Here is a 19580-nt window from a genome sequence, read left to right on the forward strand (position 1 = left end):
TGGCCAGCGGCGATGCCAATGGGCAATACTTTTTTGTGGTTTCGATTTCGCCGTGCGATTGCCACGAAGGCATGCAAGACTTGATATTTACGTTACCGGCACTTTCTCACAAGGGCGGAGGAAGTTAATTTCCGTCTTTATTCGTGCTGCTGTTGGCTTGTTATCAACAACATTCACGAGATATTCTCATTTTCCTCAATCACGGCGTTTCTTCTGCCCAAGCCAACCTCACGCGCCCGAGATTTCGCGTGTGTGTGTGCCAATAAAAGTTACCGATGCAAAAAAAGAACAGATGTGCATTTTATGTGTGCAGACTACAATGAGGCCCTGAAAGCTGACTCGTGTAGTATTGGGAAATACCACGCTCAAAATACTATTGAACATTATGCAGTTCTGAATGATACCAACACAAATATACCATAGTTACTCGCATAATTTGCACACCCCAAATATTTAGCCAGGCTTACTAAAAAAAAAAAACGTATTTACCCGCCATACTTTGTGCTCTTCAACCCGCCCAACCCAGCTCGCTGGAACGCGCACGAAGAGACTTTGGATCTTAGAATGCTCTAAATGAGTGCGCCTCTAACTGAGCACAGTTATATATAAAATAGGCTGCGAGTGCTAAGTCCCTTTTTCCGTGAACTTCACCCAAACTTCAGTCCCTATAATACCATACCCGGGTTGATAAGTCGTCAGAGCTGTTCAAGCTATTGCCTCCCCTTGTCTCCCCATCTCCTTCACCACGAGAATGCACACTCGTGACATGGCGCGGACAATTATCTGCATGGGAGGCTTTCAGGGGCCTGTCATGCCAACTGTTCCCCTTGTTCTCTGCATCCGCACTGCAACGCGCACTTGGTTGATCTTGGAAGCTTAGGTTTCACCATCCATACATCACGTTCATACTGTTCCCCAAAAGTGGGCTATAATGATTATGTATACAGCAAAATGCAAGCTCCCAGGTACTAAGTTTGCAAAAGTAAACGGTAACCGTGCCGCCACCAAGCGTTTCAGTGTGAAGCTCCATGTGTGTTCTTCGGTATGGAAAAAAAGCAGAAGAGTGTGTGCTTGCTAATACAAGTTTCTTGCCGTTGAAGAAAACCTTTTTCGATCATGCGCGAGACCTTGAATCCTCCGGTATCGACATGTTGTGGGACCTGGTCTCACCCAGCATTGTCGACAAGCGCTTTAAGAAAATGGGTTGCAACATTACAGCCAACTGCAGTTTTAGAACTCCCTTCCCTATACCGTATTTACTCGTGCAATGCGCCCACCTGCATAACGAACCCGCGCCACACTTCGGTCCTTTGCAAAAAAAAATTGTTTTTTAATGTATCTGTGTGTTTCATTTCAGTGCGATAGCCAGAGTCGTTTATGATCGAAACAACATTATATCACACCATTATATCATAAAATAACGACGCAATAGAAGTCAAAACAGTTTGACAACCATGCTAAATAGTTGCGAGCAGCGTGAGCGCGGACGACCAAAATTCGAAGTCGTGCCCCTTTGTGGCAAAGTGCCATCTGTCAAATGCAGAAGAAATTTTCAGCCTATAGCACCATGCAAGCACCGCGGCATGAAAACAAAGCAAAAAACAAAGCGCAACTGCTCTTACTGTGCCGATGGAGCGATGTGCAGCCACAACGTGCGTGCACCACCATCCAACATTGCGTTTTTGTTGACGATCATTCGGTACACTAGTAACATGGCCAATTTCAATCTTAAAGTTGGTCAAGCATGTGCTGGAACATGGGAACCAAGCAGCTCGACGGTATTTTGCTCTCCGCTTGCATGCAGCGAGTGTCCTGGCAGGTATAGCGCGGCTGTGCGGATAGCCCGTGTACAACTTCGGGCTACAAAAAAAGCACGTCACACATTTCGTGGGCCAAAACAAGGACAGTTTTCCTTTGAGGAGAGCGAAGTTTTCGAATAGAGTAGTCCTGCCACTGAATGGAAAGCCAACACCAGTTGGACAGCGAGTTTTTATTACCGTCATGCAACATTTGTGCTGTTATAACCACCCAGCCTTTTTTTTCTCTTGCGTTATGAGCCCTCCCCCCTAAGTGTCTTCAACTTTTCAGAAAAAAAAAAGTTGGGTTCATTACGCGAGTAAATACAATAGTTACAATGAGTATAGAATATAAAGAACTAATTTATGGCCAGAGCAAACTTCTCGCCCCATCCCTACTTTGCTACAACCAGGCTCGACTGTATGCACAACTGCTCGAGATCCACGCATCGTGCTGCAACAAAACTGGCTTGCTTTCAACAAAACATGTCAAAATTATGCAGACATGACCCAAGCCGAAAGCAGTATAATGTATGCACTTTACTTAGCCCTGAATTACTGCCTTTAGATTCCTGTCTGCACATCTTGTTTTTGGCATTTTGATATTTTCTAGTCATGCACTTTTGGGCGACGGGTTCTAGAATTCTAGAATCTAAATTACTTCGACAATGCGTAGCCCCTTTGTTTCGTAGCTCGTTTCTCTTGCATATCTTAGCAAATTCGCGAATATGAAGTTTGAGCTCCACTACGAAATAAATTCAGTTTATCCTTGCACGACCATTTCCTGAATCAAGAGGAAAGCACAGCGTAAGCACGTGCCTTGTGTACTCCTCCTTGTCGTTCAACAGGCTTTCGAGGTACGCAAAGCTGAATGCGCGGAAGAAGCAGTTGCCGTCTGGCCGCGTCTTGCGGATGTGGCTGTACTTCCTGCGCAGGTCCTGCGAAGTTGACCAGAGAGCGAAACTTTTCAAAAATATAGCATACGAACACTTTTTCTCCCACATTGCTTACATTTTCCCACCTTAAACGGACACCAAAGAGGAACAATGACTTGAGTTAGATAGATTAAAAGGCACTTTGAGAACTCTGGGGCCGTATGTTTCACTGTCACGAGTTCATTATTAGAAAATAATATCAAGGTTTAAATCTCATTTTTTTATTTCGAGCTGAAATCTCTTATGTGGCGTATGTAATTTCAAATGTACTTTTCGCATTTTCGTGACATTGACTCGATGAGATTGTCTGACACTTTGTATGCAAGGTCTATCGCGCACACAGATGACAATGTACCTCATTTCTATTGTTTAAAAACTATGTAGAGCCTGTGAGATTCCTTCAAAATTAAACACATCAGAGGGTTTGGTGCAGAAATGTCAATGTGGCAACTCCACTAGTACCCTCGTCTCGCACATCTTCTCACTTACCAAGCATCGTGTCGCGGTAAGAATAGTATTTTTGAGATTGTTTAATTGTATTTCCCTAATATATGAGAAATTGTCTTGCTCTTTAGTGTCCCTTTAATGTAGACTGTTGTCAGCTACGCAATTACGAAACATGGCTTGAATTCCTCGTGAGTGCTTTGTTTGATCACAGAACCTCACATGATTATGGAGAGATGCTGCGCTTTGAAACATTTCAAAACTTCTGCATCGATTTCAATGAAACTTGACGACCTTATGCATATATGTGCATAGATTTCAAATATGCACTAATTTTTCTCGTGCACCATATAGTTTTCGAAATGCCAAGCATATCACGAGGCTTTCTTGTGGGCAAGGTCTTTTCCCAATAGAGCTAAAAAGTATACCAGCATATCACAATCCTGAATGATGCCTTGTTATGACCGGCGCCAGAGCTGACGGGGGAGCGGCGCTCTTTTAATCCTCAAACAAGTAGCTGATTGGCCGGCTGCCTATGCCCGCCAGGTATTGTCTCCCCACTAGCCGGAGGGCGAGACGTCGTGTCCCCACGACGCCGTCAGCCGTTCGAGAGAGGACAGCAAATACAGCAACTTCCTCGGAAGAGACCGCGGCAGCCGCCGCAAATCACCCCGCTAATTGAACGAACAGATCGGCGGGCCCTTTGATGTATGCTGTCAGGAGCTTGGGACCCCTCGACCAGCGGAACACACACAACGAGGAAGAGCCCCGCTGGCGCCACCTTGCAGTGCAGTAATAATGACTCAATATTGGATGTTCACGTGGGCCGTGCATGCTCGTACCCCTCGTCTGTTATGTGTGTGTGATTGGTGTTCCACTCAAAGAGGTGGAGCCCGACAGGGCTTAAAACGGCGCCGCAGAGTACTGGACGTCACTCGGAACCACGTAACCGTTCAACCACCACGCTCGTGGTTTGTGAACTCCTAACCTCATGCTGTAAATATTGTAAATAGCGCCATAAACCTGTTAGTTTTTTGTATCCCCGTCCTGTTTGTTTTTCGTATTCCTATCTTGTCAGCGTTCGTTTCCTCAACCCGAAGTTACACCACGCTACCACAAGAGACCGGGTAGCACCTGGTCCACAACAACGGGTGCTCAGCGCTGGGATCCGAAGCGACTACTGGAGTACAGCTCTGGGATCCACAACAACTGGTGTCAGCGGTCGGATACGAAGCTACAAGGGACAACAACAGTTGGCCCCAGGGAAGCAGCTGTTTTGAGACATGGATAACGTATGGGCGAGTGCTCGGCTTTTCCTTTGAGTGAACCAGGTTCTAAAAGAGGGTAAATTTTAGAACTTGTAGTTAACTTTGCCGAAAGACTCAGTTTCGCCGTTTCAGAGTTTGTTTGTTTTTTTTTAGGAAGTAGCGAGCACTCAGTACGATCATGGACTTACGGGAGTTGAAGAAACCAGACTTGTTGCTGTTGTGTGAGGAATCGGGGATCGACACGAAGGGTTTGGTACAAAGACCCATAATCATACAGGCAATTATTGATTTGGGGGCTGATGATGGGGAGCTCTGTGAAGCATTGGACCTCATCAAGCAACGAAAGAAAGAAGAGGAACAGAGAAGAGGATGCGAAAAAAAAAAATGTTGCTTAGAACACGAGCGTGAAACAAAAAAGACAGGAATCTGAAAGAGAGGAACGTCGCATGAAACGTGAGCGTGAGGCAAAAAGACAGGCGCATGAAATTAAGATGCGTAAACTAAACTAGAACTCGAGTTGGGAAAGAGGTCGGGTAGCAGTCCCCAAAAAGTGATAGCTCTTCCCAACAGAGAGGCAGAGTTCAAGATGTCTTACACCCAGCCATACGTGGTACCAGGGGATATTGTTGGTCTGTACCTGGCAAATTTCAAACGGATGTGCGAGAAAATGTCGTTTGAGCAAGACACCTGGTCCTAAAGGCTACTCACGGTTCTGCCCTGCGAGGCAGCGGAGGTTGCTGCGCGACTCAGCAAGGAGGACGCAGACGACTATGAGAAGGTCAAAGCTTACCTTCTAAGAAAGTATAGACTTTGCGCAGAGGCTTTTAGACAAAAGATTTCGGGGCACTAAAAAGTCGAAGAGCGAGAGCTATCCTGACCTTCTGTACAAAATGAGAGCGAATTTGACAGAATGGCTAAAGAGCACCGAGTCATACAGTGACAGGAACTGACAGGAACGCTGTAGTGGAGAGGATTCTATTAGAGCAGTTTTTAAATTGTCTCCCAGAGCAGGAAAAAAACTGGTTACTGGACCGGGGTGACATAAGTTCTGCGAAGAAAGCGGCTGAACTTGTCGAAGAGTACGCATCGCGCAGATATTACAGCAGCAACCTGGGAGCCCATAGAACCTATAATTCTAAATCAAACTCGAATAAAAAAACATTTTTCGAGTTTTCGAAGAGGAAGGGGAAAAGAAAGGTCCCTTCTGGCAAATTTCAAAAGAAGGAGGATAGTGAACCAAGTGAGGTGGGGCAAAACGCGGGACAAGCGAAGAATGCTTTTAAAGTTAAGAAGCCGTTCACTTGCTTCAGATGCAATGAGACCAGTCACATAGCAGCGAACTGCCAAAAAGAAATGATGGCGTTTTCGTATATCAGTGACTGCGAAGACAACATGAGGTTATTGGAGCCTTACATGCATGACCTGGTTGTGAATGGAAAGCCATGTAAAGTGCTGCACGACCCGGCGGCAACAATAGATGTTGTCCACCCGTCGTGTATGTCGCCATCTGACTACACACGACAATGCTCGTGAATCCGCCAGGTGGTAGAAGAGCAGAGTATGCTTGCCCGTTTTAGCTGTGTTAATCGAGGACCCTTTCGGTAAATTAACAACCGAGGCTGCAGTTTTAGGAAAACTCTCTAAATCTTATCTGTACTTGTTCTCAAACAAGTCAGATATGTTATTGCTAGAGAAGGGCATTCTTTTCAGTGACACGGTAGTACAAGTGTTAACCCGTTCAAAGACACGAAAATGGGCAACTCAGTTAACGTCTGAGAAAAATGCTATAGAGGAAGTGCGTCATACGAAAATGGGCAACTCAGTTAACGTCTGAGAAAAATGCTATAGAAGAAGTGCGTGATACATAAGTGGTGAAAACGAATGAAAGCAGTTCAGACAACCGTGATAGCGAGACACTTGAGATCCGCCACTCGGAGAAGAAATCTCGCGAGTATGCGTTACTTCCGCCAGCATCAGACAAGTTTCCTTTACTTCTGAATGGGAACAGGGGTAGCTTGGCTACTAAGCAGTTAGAGGAGGATACCGCCATTCAGGAAATCAGAGAGCATGTCGAGAGCGAGGCCTTAGCTGGTCTAGAGGTAGAGACCATTTCAAAAGACGATACTTGCAAGGTGCCAGCAGCTTTAATGGGCTCAGTAAGGAGCTGGAAACCATCCTCATGCCTCGAAAGAACGCTTCAACATCATCAAATGTAGGGATGGTTAGCGCAGTGGCCGATGAGAGCAAGAACGCCACGCTTCAGCAGTGCAGCCATACCATTGAGGTGGTTTGCAAACATCGCAGAAAAAGAAAAAAGTGGAAGCGTTCGTCACTGCGTAAGCCTAGGACAGGTCCCACTCAGTTGCAAGAACTACGAAAGGGTTGGCCTTTAATTCGTTTCAGGAAACGCCCATGGTGGCCTTCATGGAGGCACAAGCGGCGAGCCAGGTGTAGTGGGGGAAAACTAGGTGCGTCACCCCAACGAAACGAGCGGTTCAGTTCGACAACTTCAAGAAAGTGATCTCGTCCAAAGGGTAAAAATCGAAAAAGCGCAATGGCGAAAAACCGTGTCGGGGCGAGCACAAAGAGACCATGTCCCCTGCTTCACCCCCGCTCCTGGTGTCCCTTTCGCATTCTTGAGGAAAGCCGGCCGAAGTGCAGAATGGGGCGTAACAGCAGCACACAGTCTAGCGTTCGTGCATTTTGCAGCCTCTGGCGTGCTCGAAAACCACCAGGACCGCAAGCCCATCGTGTGCGATTCAAGCAATCTAGCTGAGAAAAGGGGGCAGTCAGTTTTAACAATAGTTGCACGTGCGTGTTAAATATGGCTACTCATTATTGCATTGGAGATGCAGATTTCAGCCAGTTTAATTTTGTAAGTTACGTGATGCGGTGTTAAATTTTTTTTAAAGCAAAACTGCTGAGCTAAAGGCTGAAGGTTTGTAAAAGTGCTTTAACCATTAGGGCAATTATGAGCAGAAGGCGAAAACTGGTAAATTGTGTTATTTATCTAGTATTTTCAAAAGTTAAGTGTAATGGCGTATGCCTTCACTGTGATGTGAATGTGGCATGAATGAGCATTTGAGGGAAGATGTTAGCATAAACCAATTGATTTCGTAAATTGATTAAGCTTGGCACGACACGGCAGAGTTGTTGTTACGCGCTGTGAGAATTGAGAGACATCTAGTACACGGTTTTAGAGAAAAAAAAAAACAGTGCAATTATTGTGAGGTGCTTTTGACGACTATACCACCTAGGATTATTTTTATGTTGTACACAGAGTGTTACAGCGTAACGAAAGAATGTTAGAAAAACTGTGAGGTATTATGCGTTCGGTTAATAGTGCCGTGTATTTTGCAGTGCTGTACGAATGAGATTAATTGAAAACGCTCAAGAGAGCTCGGTTGTTTTTTTAATCAAAGGCGTTAGCATAGGCAGGTAACTTTAACCTATTGAACCTGTTATAAGGCGGATTTTGTGCACTTTTTGTTGTTTTACTTTAGAAGAATGATTGATCGATTGATCATATGAGCAGATCATTGAGCTTTCCTTAATCTTTGAGGTAGTCCGTTATGTCACAGTGTAGGTTAAGGTTTTGGGAAGCTGGTGAGCCTAATGTCTTAAGTAGTAGACGGTTGTTGGCGGCCGTAGACAAAGACGGACATTGACAATTGTAGCTCTCGCTGAATTCGAGTTTATTCAGCGTTCGCATACTTGACGAATGCTCTCCGCGGGACAGAACCGATAAAAGTAGTCAGTGATTAAAAGGAGGAGGCAGCCTTCTAAAGTGAAGAGGCAATACTGATCGTCATCCGGTTTTGAGAGCTTCTGTTTACTACCGAGAATTAACGGTTCGGTGTTATGCGAGAGATCGAGGCCTAGGTGCCGTTCTATGTCAGGACGACAGTGGTAACAAGCAAAGCTGCACTTTACTTGAGTCAGAAATTTGGCTCTCGTGAGATAACGTACTGCGCTTCAGGGAAGGAGTGCGCTTGCCTTGTGTAGGCCATTCATCAGTTGCAGAGTTATCTCGGAGGTGCTAAATTTAAGTTAAAGACAGACCATTGTCCCCTTACATGGCTGCAAACCGTGACATCAAAGAACAGTCACCTTGTGAGACGGGGCTTCATTCTTTGAAAATGTCATTTTGGCATTAGGTAGAGGGCAAATTGAATGGAAATGCTGACGCGCTCCATCGCTCTTTCTAATCTATCTAGGGGTGATTTTGATGTATCAAAATTGATGTTTTAGTTTTTTCGCGCATCTTATGTGAAATGTGGAAGGTAGCACGTCTGGTTTTTCAATGCAAGTGAGTTCTGACAGTTTTGAGTGTGCGCTTTTTGTTAAAGCTAGTAATAAAAATTGGTTTGCCATCCCTCTTTTGGCTTGGTTTGTTTGAAGGGGGCTGAGTGCTTGCTTGTGCATGTGGTCGAGTTTCAGAGACGCTGTCGCAGTTTTCGGCAATTACACAGGCCATGCGACAAGCGAAGGCGAGTTCTTGGCATTACACTACGGACTCTTTCGTCGTCCCTTCGAGCAGCAGTGGTGACTGCTGCTCTCCGTGACTCATCTGGCGAGGGCGAAGCTGTTATGACCGGCGCCAGAGCTGACGGGGGAGCGGTGCTCTTTTAATCCTCAAACAAGTAGCCGACCGGAAGGCTGCCTATGCCCGCCAGGTATTGTCCCTGCTAACCGGAGGGTGAGACGTCGTGTCGCCAAGACGCCGTAAGCCATTCGAGAGAGGACAGCAAATACAGCAACTTCCTCGGAAGAGACCGCGGCGGCTGCCGCAAATCACCCTGCTAATTGAGCGAACAGATCGGTGGACCCTTTGATGTAAGCTGTCAGGAGCTTGGGACCCCTCGACCAGCGGCACACACACGACGAGGAAGAGCCCCGCTGGCGCCACCTTGCAGTGCAGTGATCATGACTCAATATTGGACGTTCAGATGGGCCGTGCATGCTCGTACCCCTGGCCTATTGTGTGTGTGCGATTGGTATTCCACTCAAAGAGGAGGAGCCCGACAAAGCTTAAAACGACGCCGCAAAGTGCTGGACGTCGCTCTGAACGATGTAACTGTTCAACCACCACACTCGTGGTTTGTGAACTCCTAACCTCATGCTGTAAATAATTGTAAATAGTGCCATAAGCCTGTTTGTTTTTCGTATCCCCATCTTGTCAGCATTCGTTTCCTCAACCCGAAGTTACACCACGCTACCACAAGAGACCGGGTAGACCCCGGTCCGCAACAACTGGTGATCAGCGCTGGGATTCGGACTACTGGAGAACAGCGCTGGGATCCACAACAGCCTGTACGCAATAAAACAAAAACAGATGCTCTAGATCCTCTTGAACAAAAGCTTAATATGCTTACAGCTCATAAGTTACTCAACATGAAGCTCCCACATTTTTAGACAAAGACCCATTCAGGAAGGATGATAGACCGGGCATGTTGATATTCCTACAAACTTAAACATATACGGTGCTATGTCGAGAGTAACATTTAAACTGAATTCTTAGGTTGTCACAGGGTTTGGCAGCCCAGAAGGCAGCAGCTGAAAGCATAATGGCATTTAAAAAATGCTAAGGCCCCACTTAACATAACGTAGGACAGAAAACTTTGGTTTGAAACCTCTTTTAGTATGAAGAAGGCTCTTCACTTCAATGAGATTCCTTGCATGAATCCTAAAATAGCTGCTTTAGAAAAGCACCTTTGCCCAGACACCTTTTTTTCGGTTGGCATAATTCCGTGGCTTGAAAAGTTGCACTACAGAAAACAACTCAGTTTGGTCAAAGCACAGTTACTATTTTAGCACATAAGATCACACTACCAATTACTTCAGAGAGTCAAGACAGAGTTCACTTGCAGCGTATTCCACGGTGGAATTACAATGGCTATATTGGAGCAATTTTTTCCGCTCCTTAAGAAGCAGGCTCGTTCTAAAGACGAAACGAGGGCCGGATTCAAGAATTGTAAGCAGCGAGTCGAAGTAGATTTAGAGTAATAGTAATAGTCACTTTGAGGAGCAGGAATAGTTACTCCACAAGAATAGCTGTAGTGGATTAGAAGGCACTGGGTTTGGCTTAATTGGCACTAATCCTTTTTACTTTTGTACTTGCCTTTCGCGCTTAGGAAAGTTGAGGGTTAGAACTCTGCGTGACGCGTTTCCTTTTACACTAATCCTTACTTGAGAGGCGTCACAAAAATCGTGAGGTTTTGTGGCAATGCTAGACTGTACTTATTGAGATATTCAAGTTGGCACATTATGTGTTCCCTGTGGCTTCACATTGTGCTTTATCAAGCTGGTGAAAGGCAACGAGCAGACACAACAGACAGGTGCTCGGAGTAAACAGTAGAAGCGAATGACTACAAATAACTTATCCTGGCAACCTTGCTTACGGAGGACAGAACTTCCATTTGGCTCCGGCTATGGGCATTGCGTTCCAATCATTGAACAGGTGGCATTGCTTTAAGTCAGTGTTGAATGCAGACTCCTAGTTCCAGATCCACCATTGCAATTTGGTAAGTAACACACGAGTTTAGTGATGCTTGTCAAAGCCAACATTCGGTTTTGAAAAATTCATACTGTCGAACAAGGTTTGTAAGGAGGCTTCGACTTGAACTCAGGACAACGCAGGGAGCATTGGAAAAGAAAATAATAAGCACAAGCTAAAGGGACAAAAGGAGAGCAAGGTGGATGAGGAAACAAATGGTGCTAACAAAATCTTAGTGCTTGGAATGGGCATGGACAGGGAATGTAGCGCGAAAGTAAGATAACCGTTTGACATTAAAGGGGCCCTATGACACAAATTGAGCATGTCGCTTTCATTGCTTTTCTCAAACTGAGGAATGTGCCGATATTGTTGTGCAAGTGGCAACACCACAATCGAAGCTGTTATAATTCTATTTCTACGAGGAAGCTACACCGTTTTCAGATTAGCGCGACAAACAGCAGCTATCTTTGTGATCGGAAGCGATGCTTCCGATAAAAAAAATAGCCATGCATTTGATTGGTCTAATGCGACAGGTCATGCGTAATACTCTCATGTTCCCAGATAGGCCACACTATTATTCGCTAAAATTTATAAAAGCGCTTTTCATAATCCCTTGGATACAAAAGGATTATTGTTTTCAAATACAGAACGACACAGAACGAAATCAGTTACAGAACGACACAAAGAGCACTGTACAACGGTCACCACGACGCCAGTAGTCCGGCTCGTCTCTTTAAGAGGTATGCGATGATTGAAAATGGCTTTTGACGTCAGTGGGAGGGCGAAATGCAAAAGGGAACGGTTTCTCTCGTTGTCCGCAGGGATTTTAAAGCTCAATAATGTTGAGAGGTGGGCCAGTTGGCGACTGATCATTATACCGTGTGGTGAAGTAGCGCTTTTTACAGGGACAAAGAGAACAAAGGGAACAAGTAACGAATGTCCTGTGCTTGTTCCCTCTGTCCCACCTCACCGTACGGTATAATGGGGTTCTGAAGTTTGAAGGCTAACTTTCGTTATTCTGCATGCATTTCGATCATTTTGAGTTCACCTCAGTATATGGCCCTACATGAACTCCAGTGCTACTAAATGCAGGTGAAGATGCATCACAATGCCTCGTTAAGAGTAGCAAAATGGATCCTAGGGAAAGGCAAACATGGAAGGACAAGGGCAGATGAACTTGAGAAGTGTGATGGTATAACCTGGTCGGAGCAGGCACAGGATTGGGCTGATTGAAGAAACATTGGAGAGGCCTTTGCCCAGCAGTGAGCGCAGTCTGCTAGCGGTGGCGACGACCATGAAACAAAAAAAGCCTTACCTTGACTTTCTGCTGGTAGACTACGTCGTCTAGGGCATACTCCTTCTCAAGGATCTCCAGGTCTTGCTTTGTGTCTACCAATGGTATGCGTTCGGCAATCTAGAAAGCAAGCAGTTAAGTGATGGCCTGTCACTTACTGCCAGTATAAGTTTGAGCAAGTCTGGTGAATGCATTTTTTTTTTAATTTTTTTTTTTAACACATTCACAGCGGCGTCTGCCACTGGCGGTGCTCTTCCTATGTGGCTGCGTTGTTACGACCATGCGATAATTTCACCAAACATGAGCACAGAGGTACGATTCTTCTTGCAAGAGGTTATATAAAATCAGAAGAGATTTTCTCTTGTGTTACCTGCAATGAACCACTGGTGGGTCGAGGCGCAGCGGCAAGACATGCAGAGTGGACCACCAGTCGGTCCCTCCACACATGAAACAGGACCTCAAAAAAGCTTGTCGCAGCAAACGTGTTATATGGTGCATGTGCATGTTTTGATGACCTACTAATGACAATCTTACAACGAGGCAGTGTAGAAAAATTGGGTAAATAAGCCTCGAGAATACCACCTATGATATTTTAACAGCAACGAGCTGAATACAGACGGCAAGCGCTGACAACACTGAAACAGCCTCATTGGAGCACCGACGTGGTGGGACAACTTCTTGGCAATGTCACGATATTGTTATCAGTTCATTGCATGCCGGTTCCTTTGTTATTCCCTTCACTGACACCCGCTAACGTTCCAGCGATGTCGTTATCACCCTTAAGCAGGTTAATCAGAGTGTGTTTTGACTACCTAAGCCACCATGTTTAAAGCCATGTTGTGCGTCCATGACAATATGTGAAGGCTAGACATGCCCTCACAAGGATGAACGTAAAAAAAAAACCTTGCTTACGAACAGGCCAGCAAACTGGCTTTTAACATTACAAAGAAGGAATCGGGATCGCAATGCTGCTGAATGCAGAGACACAAGGCTTTTTCAACTAACTTAATTAGCTATTTTGTTGAGACTACTCCGTTCATTTTGACATACCACTAATAAGGCCCCTACCACTAAGTCGACAAAGAAATTAACGTCACTGCGACGGGCTTCTGCTCTGATGTCGACAGGGTTTTACGATTTTGCACGCAGGCTTTGGGCACGCACGCTGCTTTCGAAGGAAAGCTTGCGTAGCCTTGTAATTGGCGCGTGAGGCATGAGCTGCTGGGGCAACACGCAAAACTAGGGGCACCCACATCGAACGGGAGCATCACGGTTGTTCAGGAAATTTTTGCTGTCGGTTTCACTTGTCAAGTAGCACATTCGCTCACGCCTGCCGCACGTCAATGTAGAGACCGGCAAACCAGCCCATGAAAAACACGACTCTATGAGCCCGCAAAAAAAAAAAAAAAAAAAAAAACTGCGGCTATCGTAACCGGTCGAATCTGCCAGCTTGACATAGAGGTGGTGTGCCAAACAGGGAAGTTGAAATTTCAAAAGCGTCTGCGAAACAAGAAAGGCACGGAGCTCACCTCGCGTTCGATCTCTTTCTCCTGAGCGAGTATCGCTTCATCGTGATTGACGTCTGAAACAGAGGAAAATATTTTATTCATTTTTTCAGAAATACGCAAGTTGTCAAAATTCGGAGAAGCGACCAGCGTCGTTCAAAACGGAACACCTCCAAAGAATTGGCAATCGAAAACTAAAGGTCGGTCGACTTCGACCACAAACGAGTGTACGAGACATCAATCTTACGATAGGGCGAACCAAATCAGACATTTCGCATAGCATCGACAAAAAAAAAATAAACAAATCGACTCTCTCTCTCGCTACCTCCATCCATCTCATCAAAAGGATTCAGGCTTAGGGAGCCGATACAATGAGCAACCAACCGCTCGGATCCCAGTTCGGCGTCCATCTAGAGTTAAGGGCGTTTGAACAGAGAAACAATACACGGATATCGACGGTAAAGGCTATTTCCAACGTACCCGAAATGGCGTTATCCGAGGGTGATTTTGAGGACTCCTGCCGCACATCGTCAGCCATGTTTACTTTTGAAAGATTCATTTTCGAGTGGCCACCTCCGCGTCGGCTGGTGTCGCTTCGAATGCGGGCGTAGGTGATCTTGGTGTTCTGTGTACGAACTTGCGCGTGATTTTTTGTTGTTGTTGTTGTTTTTGTTTTTTTTTTGATTAAGAAATACAACAGTGCGGGTAAATCGACGAGGCTTTTATTAATTCCAGCCTGCTTGAACGAGTGAGATATCTGTCAAGTTATTTTACTAGAATTATAAAAATTATTAGTATATAATTCCAAACCGCCCACTGGTAGCAGCAACTGCAAACGCACCGCTAAGAAACGTGTCTAATAAATGTACACGTCATCTATACTGAAATCAAGTAACTGTACCATTAGCTTAACTACTAGCGTGCGAAACGTCATGTTCAAACTAAGCTCTTTCTTTCAACCTCTCACCCCAACAACGTTTTCTTGTTTAAAAATTACGAGTCTTGAAGGCTATTTTTCTGGGTGGTACGAGACAAATTTACGTCACGGTCGCCTTTTAGAAGCTGTCATATATCGTCTTTCACAAATTTTCAAGCAAGCCTTTAGAAAAAAAGGCAGAGTTCGTTGCGAGGCAATACTTTTTAACTATACACGTTTGTTTATGTTATCTATACGCTATAAAAGTGTTTGCTTCAGTACTAATGCAATGTTTACGCTGTCTTAATTGAAGCCTCCAAGATTATAAACACACAATAATTTTGTTTTTCTTGTCTATTACTACCTTTAATGACGGCGCTACTAAACATTACACTTTGTGCTGAGCATTTTTGTTTTGTCTCTCCATGCGTTTTGTGCTAGACAAATGAGCCGAGGGAAGTTCCGTAAACACATCACGCGTGGTCGGAGAAAAGCGCAACTTCGCGCCGGGCTTCGTTTGCTTCAGTGAAAGATGAGTGCGAAATATTGTGGTGACAGCTCTCGATGTTGACCCAGATCCGTGCCCGTATTTCCTGTCTTCGCGACAGATCGGTGGTAGTTGGAGTATGGCGCCAAAATTCGAGCTCAGCTTCGGAAACGAAGTGCGACATCGAGACGCAAAATGCGCGCCGCATCAACCCCATCGGAGTGCAGATGCTGTCGCCGGCACTACACCGTCAAGTGTTCGGCGACGTCTGCGACAAACTCGACCGCGAAGCGGTCCAGAAGAGCGTGCAACACTTGAAAGAACAAAAGCTGTGGGGCCACACAACAACGTCACTACCCGAAGTCGACTTCGAGCTCCCACCTTTGCTGGGCTGTGACCTCGACGAACACTTCGCGGAGCTCGGCCGCCGGTACTCTAAAGACTACCGGCTAGCCGCTGAAGCACTCAGTTCGAATCCCCTGCCGCAACAGCCGCCGCACTGGAACTTCGCCCCGGGATGGACCAAGTACACGAACGACGGCAAGGAGGCCGTCGAAGTCGACTACCCCGACGAAACGTCGCTAGTCTTCGATGTCGAAGTGTGCATGAGGGAGGGACACTTTCCGACGCTCGCGACTGCCGCGTCGGGAGACTGCTGGTACTCCTGGTGTAGCCCACAGCTGGTGGGCGAACGTTTCAGGTGGAAAGAGCGCGTAAGACTGAGTGACTTGATACCGCTGGAGAGGACCACAGGGCCGGAGAAGTCGCCGGCGCGTGTAATTGTCGGTCACAATGTCGGATTCGACCGGTCCTTCATCAGGGAACAGTACGCAATCGACGGAAGCCGCCTGAGGTTCCTGGACACACTGTCGCTTCACATGTGCGTTTCGGGCCTGACCAGCTTCCAGAGGGCTCTTTCTATGGCCAGTAAGTCATCAGAGACAGCCGCGCGAGGTCCTCCCGTTGAGCTCTGGCAGGACCTGAGCTCCCTCAACAACCTCGCCGACGTGTACAAGCTCTACTCCGGAGGACGTGAACTCAAGAAGGAGGCAAGAGACACCTTCGTCAATGGCACCCTGCAAGACGTCGCAGAAGACTTCCAGGCGCTGATGACCTACTGTGCAAACGACGTAGTCGCCACCCACTTGGTACTCGGAAAGCTCCTGCCGCTGTACTTCGAGCGCTTCCCGCACCCGGTATCTTTTGCCGGCATGTTGGAGATGTCAACGGCGTACCTTCCGGTGAACCAGAACTGGGAGCGCTACCTCAAGGAAGCAGACTCTATCTACGAAGACTACCAGCAGGAGCTGAAGCAAATGCTGACGAGTATTGCCAACAGTGCCTGCCGTCTGTTGCACGATGAAGCGTACAAGAAGGACCCTTGGCTCTGGGATCTTGACTGGACCGTTCAAAGCATCAGGATCAAAAAGGCACCTGCTGCTTCTGAGGTTCTTGCAAAGAGCACGAAGGGAACCAGGGCATCCTCGAAAAAGATTGTAGCTCGCGCAAGTGAAGCAGGAGCAGGCACTGGAGCCGTTTACGAGACAGCAGTTTCACCAAATTCATCTAACAGTTCTCAAAAGCCTTCGGAAGTAACCCCTGACTCATGCCAAGGAATGCCAGTTTCAGAGGCACAAGAACACAGCAGCCCAGTTCCTACTGAAAAGGAATTGTTGGTGCAAGTTCAGCACATCTTCGATACTTCAAAGCTGTTGTATAAAGTACAGCCATTTATGCCTGGCTACCCTGCCTGGTATCGTGACTTCTGTTCTAAGCCTCCTGAAAATCCTGAAGACAATCCAGAATGGGCACCCGGACCTTACCTAATAAGCACTCAAATGCGCTCAGTGCCAAAGTTGCTTAGGCTGAAGTGGGACGGCTACCCTGTCCACTACGATGAAAAGCATGGCTGGGGCTACTTGGTTCCAAAGGGTGAAACTGACGGGATCGTAAGTATTTCTCCAGCTGCTGAAGAAGAAATGGAAGAAGCTGCTAAAAAACCGAAGTTCCCTCTTGCAGAATTTCTGAAAGCCTGTGGTTACCAGAGGTGCTCTACAGAAAATAGTGACACCGATGCAATGTGGCAGAAGCTAGAGAGGATTCCAGAAGAAGGGGCTAGAGAACTATGGCGAAAAGTTCTGGGAGAGAAAACTGATTCTCCGCGACTGGAGGAAAATGCCGATACCGACATTGGCATTGAGGGGTGCAGCTTCTTCAGACTCCCACACAAGGATGGTCCTCACAAGAGAGTTGGAAACCCACTCGCCAAAGACTTTTTGCCCAAGGTCTCCGACGGAACACTGCAGTCTAGCGACAACCCAGAAGCCAACCAGGTACTGTCGCTGAGCAAGATGATTTCTTATTGGAAGAATGCCCGCGATCGCATTATGGGACAGATGGTGGTGTGGTTCGACAGGGACGAACTGCCGGAAACAGTTGGAGCCAATGAGCCTACCGACAACGGCGTCATCCTTCCGCGAATCATTCCAGCCGGTACGGTCACACGCAGAGGTGTTGAGACGACCTGGCTGACGGCCAGCAATGCTTACAAAGACCGTGTAGGTAGTGAACTCAAGTGCATGATTCAGGCTCCCAAAGGCTATCACATTGTTGGTGCTGACGTAGACTCCCAGGAACTCTGGATTGCTGCCATATTCGCAGATGCTTACTTCGCAGGGATGCACGGCTGTACAGCTTTCGGTTGGATGACCCTCCAGGGAAACAAGGCAGCCGGTACAGACATGCACAGCCGGATCGCACAGTCTGTCGGCATCAGTCGAGACCAGGCCAAAGTCATTAATTATGCCCGCATCTACGGTGCGGGCCTTCCATTTGCGCAACGCCTCTTTATGCAATTCAATCACAGATTGACCTCACAGGAGGCCGCCTCGAAGGCTAAGATGATGTACGCCCAGACGAAGGGTGTGAGGGTACACGGAGGAGAAAACGTCGGTGGACAAAAGGTACGCGTACAAGGTGCCCGCAAAGTGTGGTCTGGAGGAAGTGAGTCTCACATGTTCAACAAGCTTGAAGAGATAGCCAACTCAAAAGTTCCGAAGACTCCAGTTTTGGGTTGCTGCATCAGCCGTGCTTTGGAGCCGGCCGCCGTGAATGCAAACTTTTTCAACAGCCGCATTAACTGGGTCGTACAGAGTTCAGCGGTAGACTACCTGCACCTCATGCTGGTCACCATGAGGTGGCTTATGGAGGACTTTGCAATTCGTGGACGCTTTGCTGTTAGCATTCATGACGAGGTGCGCTTCTTGGTTGCCTCGGAGGACAGGTACAGGGCTGCTCTGGCACTGCAGGTGACCAATCTGCTTACACGCTCCTTCTTTGCCTGGAGATTGGGAATGCGAGACCTTCCGCAAAGCGTGGCTTTCTTCAGCAGCATTGAAGTCGATACGGTGCTTCGAAAAGAGGTGGACATGGACTGCGTAACACCATCGAATCCTCAAGGATTGAAAGAAGGCTATGGCATACCACCCGGCGAAGCATTAGACATTTACGCTGTGCTCCAAAAGACAAAAGGGGGCCGCTTGTCTCGTGAGGCTGAGTTAGCCTGATATTCATTCTTTATTGGTAAATAGCCATGTTCCTAGTTTCGTTTATCAAAGCCTAGTCTATTCTCACTCGAGTCAAACAAGTATTCTGTGTTGATAACACTTTCATGCTTTTTAGATTAATAAATAATAACTCTCTCAACCTCATCATTTCTTGTGTTGTTGATCATTACATTACAACACAGCCAGGTCACAGTTATGCATGCGATTATGCAGGATTATGTTTCTGTCTTTAGAGCTGTGTCCAGCTTGCCTTCTAAGTGCCTTTCATATGACTCATACTTGTTTCATGAAACTGCAAAGGCTTGGCAAATTTATCAAGAATCAATGTACATTTCCTCCTCAGTGTATTTTTTTTCTCCAGACTGCATCTTATGGTAACTGTATTTATGGTTGTTTCTTTTTATGCCTGTGTGACCAATTTGGGGATGTTAGTGTCCAAGCAAAAAAGATACACACCAGAAACACATTCACTGTTATCACTGGTAAATCTGATATATTTTGCAGTCTGACCTGGGTTTTGAAGAAAAATTTCTGAGTGTGGGTTGTGTACTTGATTCATGGCATCATCACATGGGACAGGGCTTTTTACCTTTGTTTCTATGCAGCATTGAAATTCTAAATGTACTACACTAAAAGCAGGCTACAGAGTAAGTCAGAGCCACAGCATACATGCTATTGCTGTGGTGGATATTGCAGAGTCATCGGAGCACAGCCAGGTGGAGATATAGACATATTGAATGCACTGAATTGCTAGCACTATAAAGTGTCTCCTTGCTCACTTTAATTAGGGTTTCATAATATTCCAAGGCACTTTCTTGTATGTGACAGATTGCACGCTCACTCTGGCACGATGTCGCAGTCTTTTTGTTGTTG

The 19580-nt window shown here is 46.4% G+C and overlaps 2 protein-coding genes across 2 annotated transcripts in view; one reads left to right on the plus strand and one right to left on the minus strand.

Moving 5' to 3' along the window:
* Positions 1-14376, minus strand: part of LOC119167203 (ubiquitin thioesterase OTUB1) — a 34684-nt gene extending 20308 nt beyond the window's left edge. The window contains exons 1-4 of the mRNA XM_037418639.2: positions 14219-14376; positions 13763-13815; positions 12255-12353; positions 2616-2734 (exon numbers count right to left, since the gene is read on the minus strand). Of these exons, the coding sequence (XP_037274536.1) occupies positions 2616-2734; positions 12255-12353; positions 13763-13815; positions 14219-14297 (350 nt within the window). The 5' untranslated portion in view covers positions 14298-14376. The remainder of the gene's footprint in view (positions 1-2615; positions 2735-12254; positions 12354-13762; positions 13816-14218) is intronic.
* A 728-nt stretch (positions 14377-15104) lies between these two features.
* PolG1 (DNA polymerase gamma, catalytic subunit tam) lies at positions 15105-18846 on the plus strand. The gene has a single exon (XM_075866925.1). It carries the CDS (start codon positions 15219-15221, stop codon positions 18705-18707), a length of 3489 nt encoding a protein of 1162 aa, XP_075723040.1. The 5' UTR covers positions 15105-15218; the 3' UTR covers positions 18708-18846.
* The last annotated feature ends 734 nt before the right edge of the window (positions 18847-19580 follow it).

Source organism: Rhipicephalus microplus, chromosome 6 (assembly GCF_043290135.1).
Source record: "Rhipicephalus microplus isolate Deutch F79 chromosome 6, USDA_Rmic, whole genome shotgun sequence".
Lineage (NCBI taxonomy): Eukaryota > Metazoa > Arthropoda > Arachnida > Ixodida > Ixodidae > Rhipicephalus > Rhipicephalus microplus.

Coding starts and splice junctions, on each gene's coding strand:
- PolG1 (XM_075866925.1), top strand. CDS start 15,219: ATGTTGACCCAGATCCGTGCCCGTATTTCCTGTCTTCGCGACAGATCG.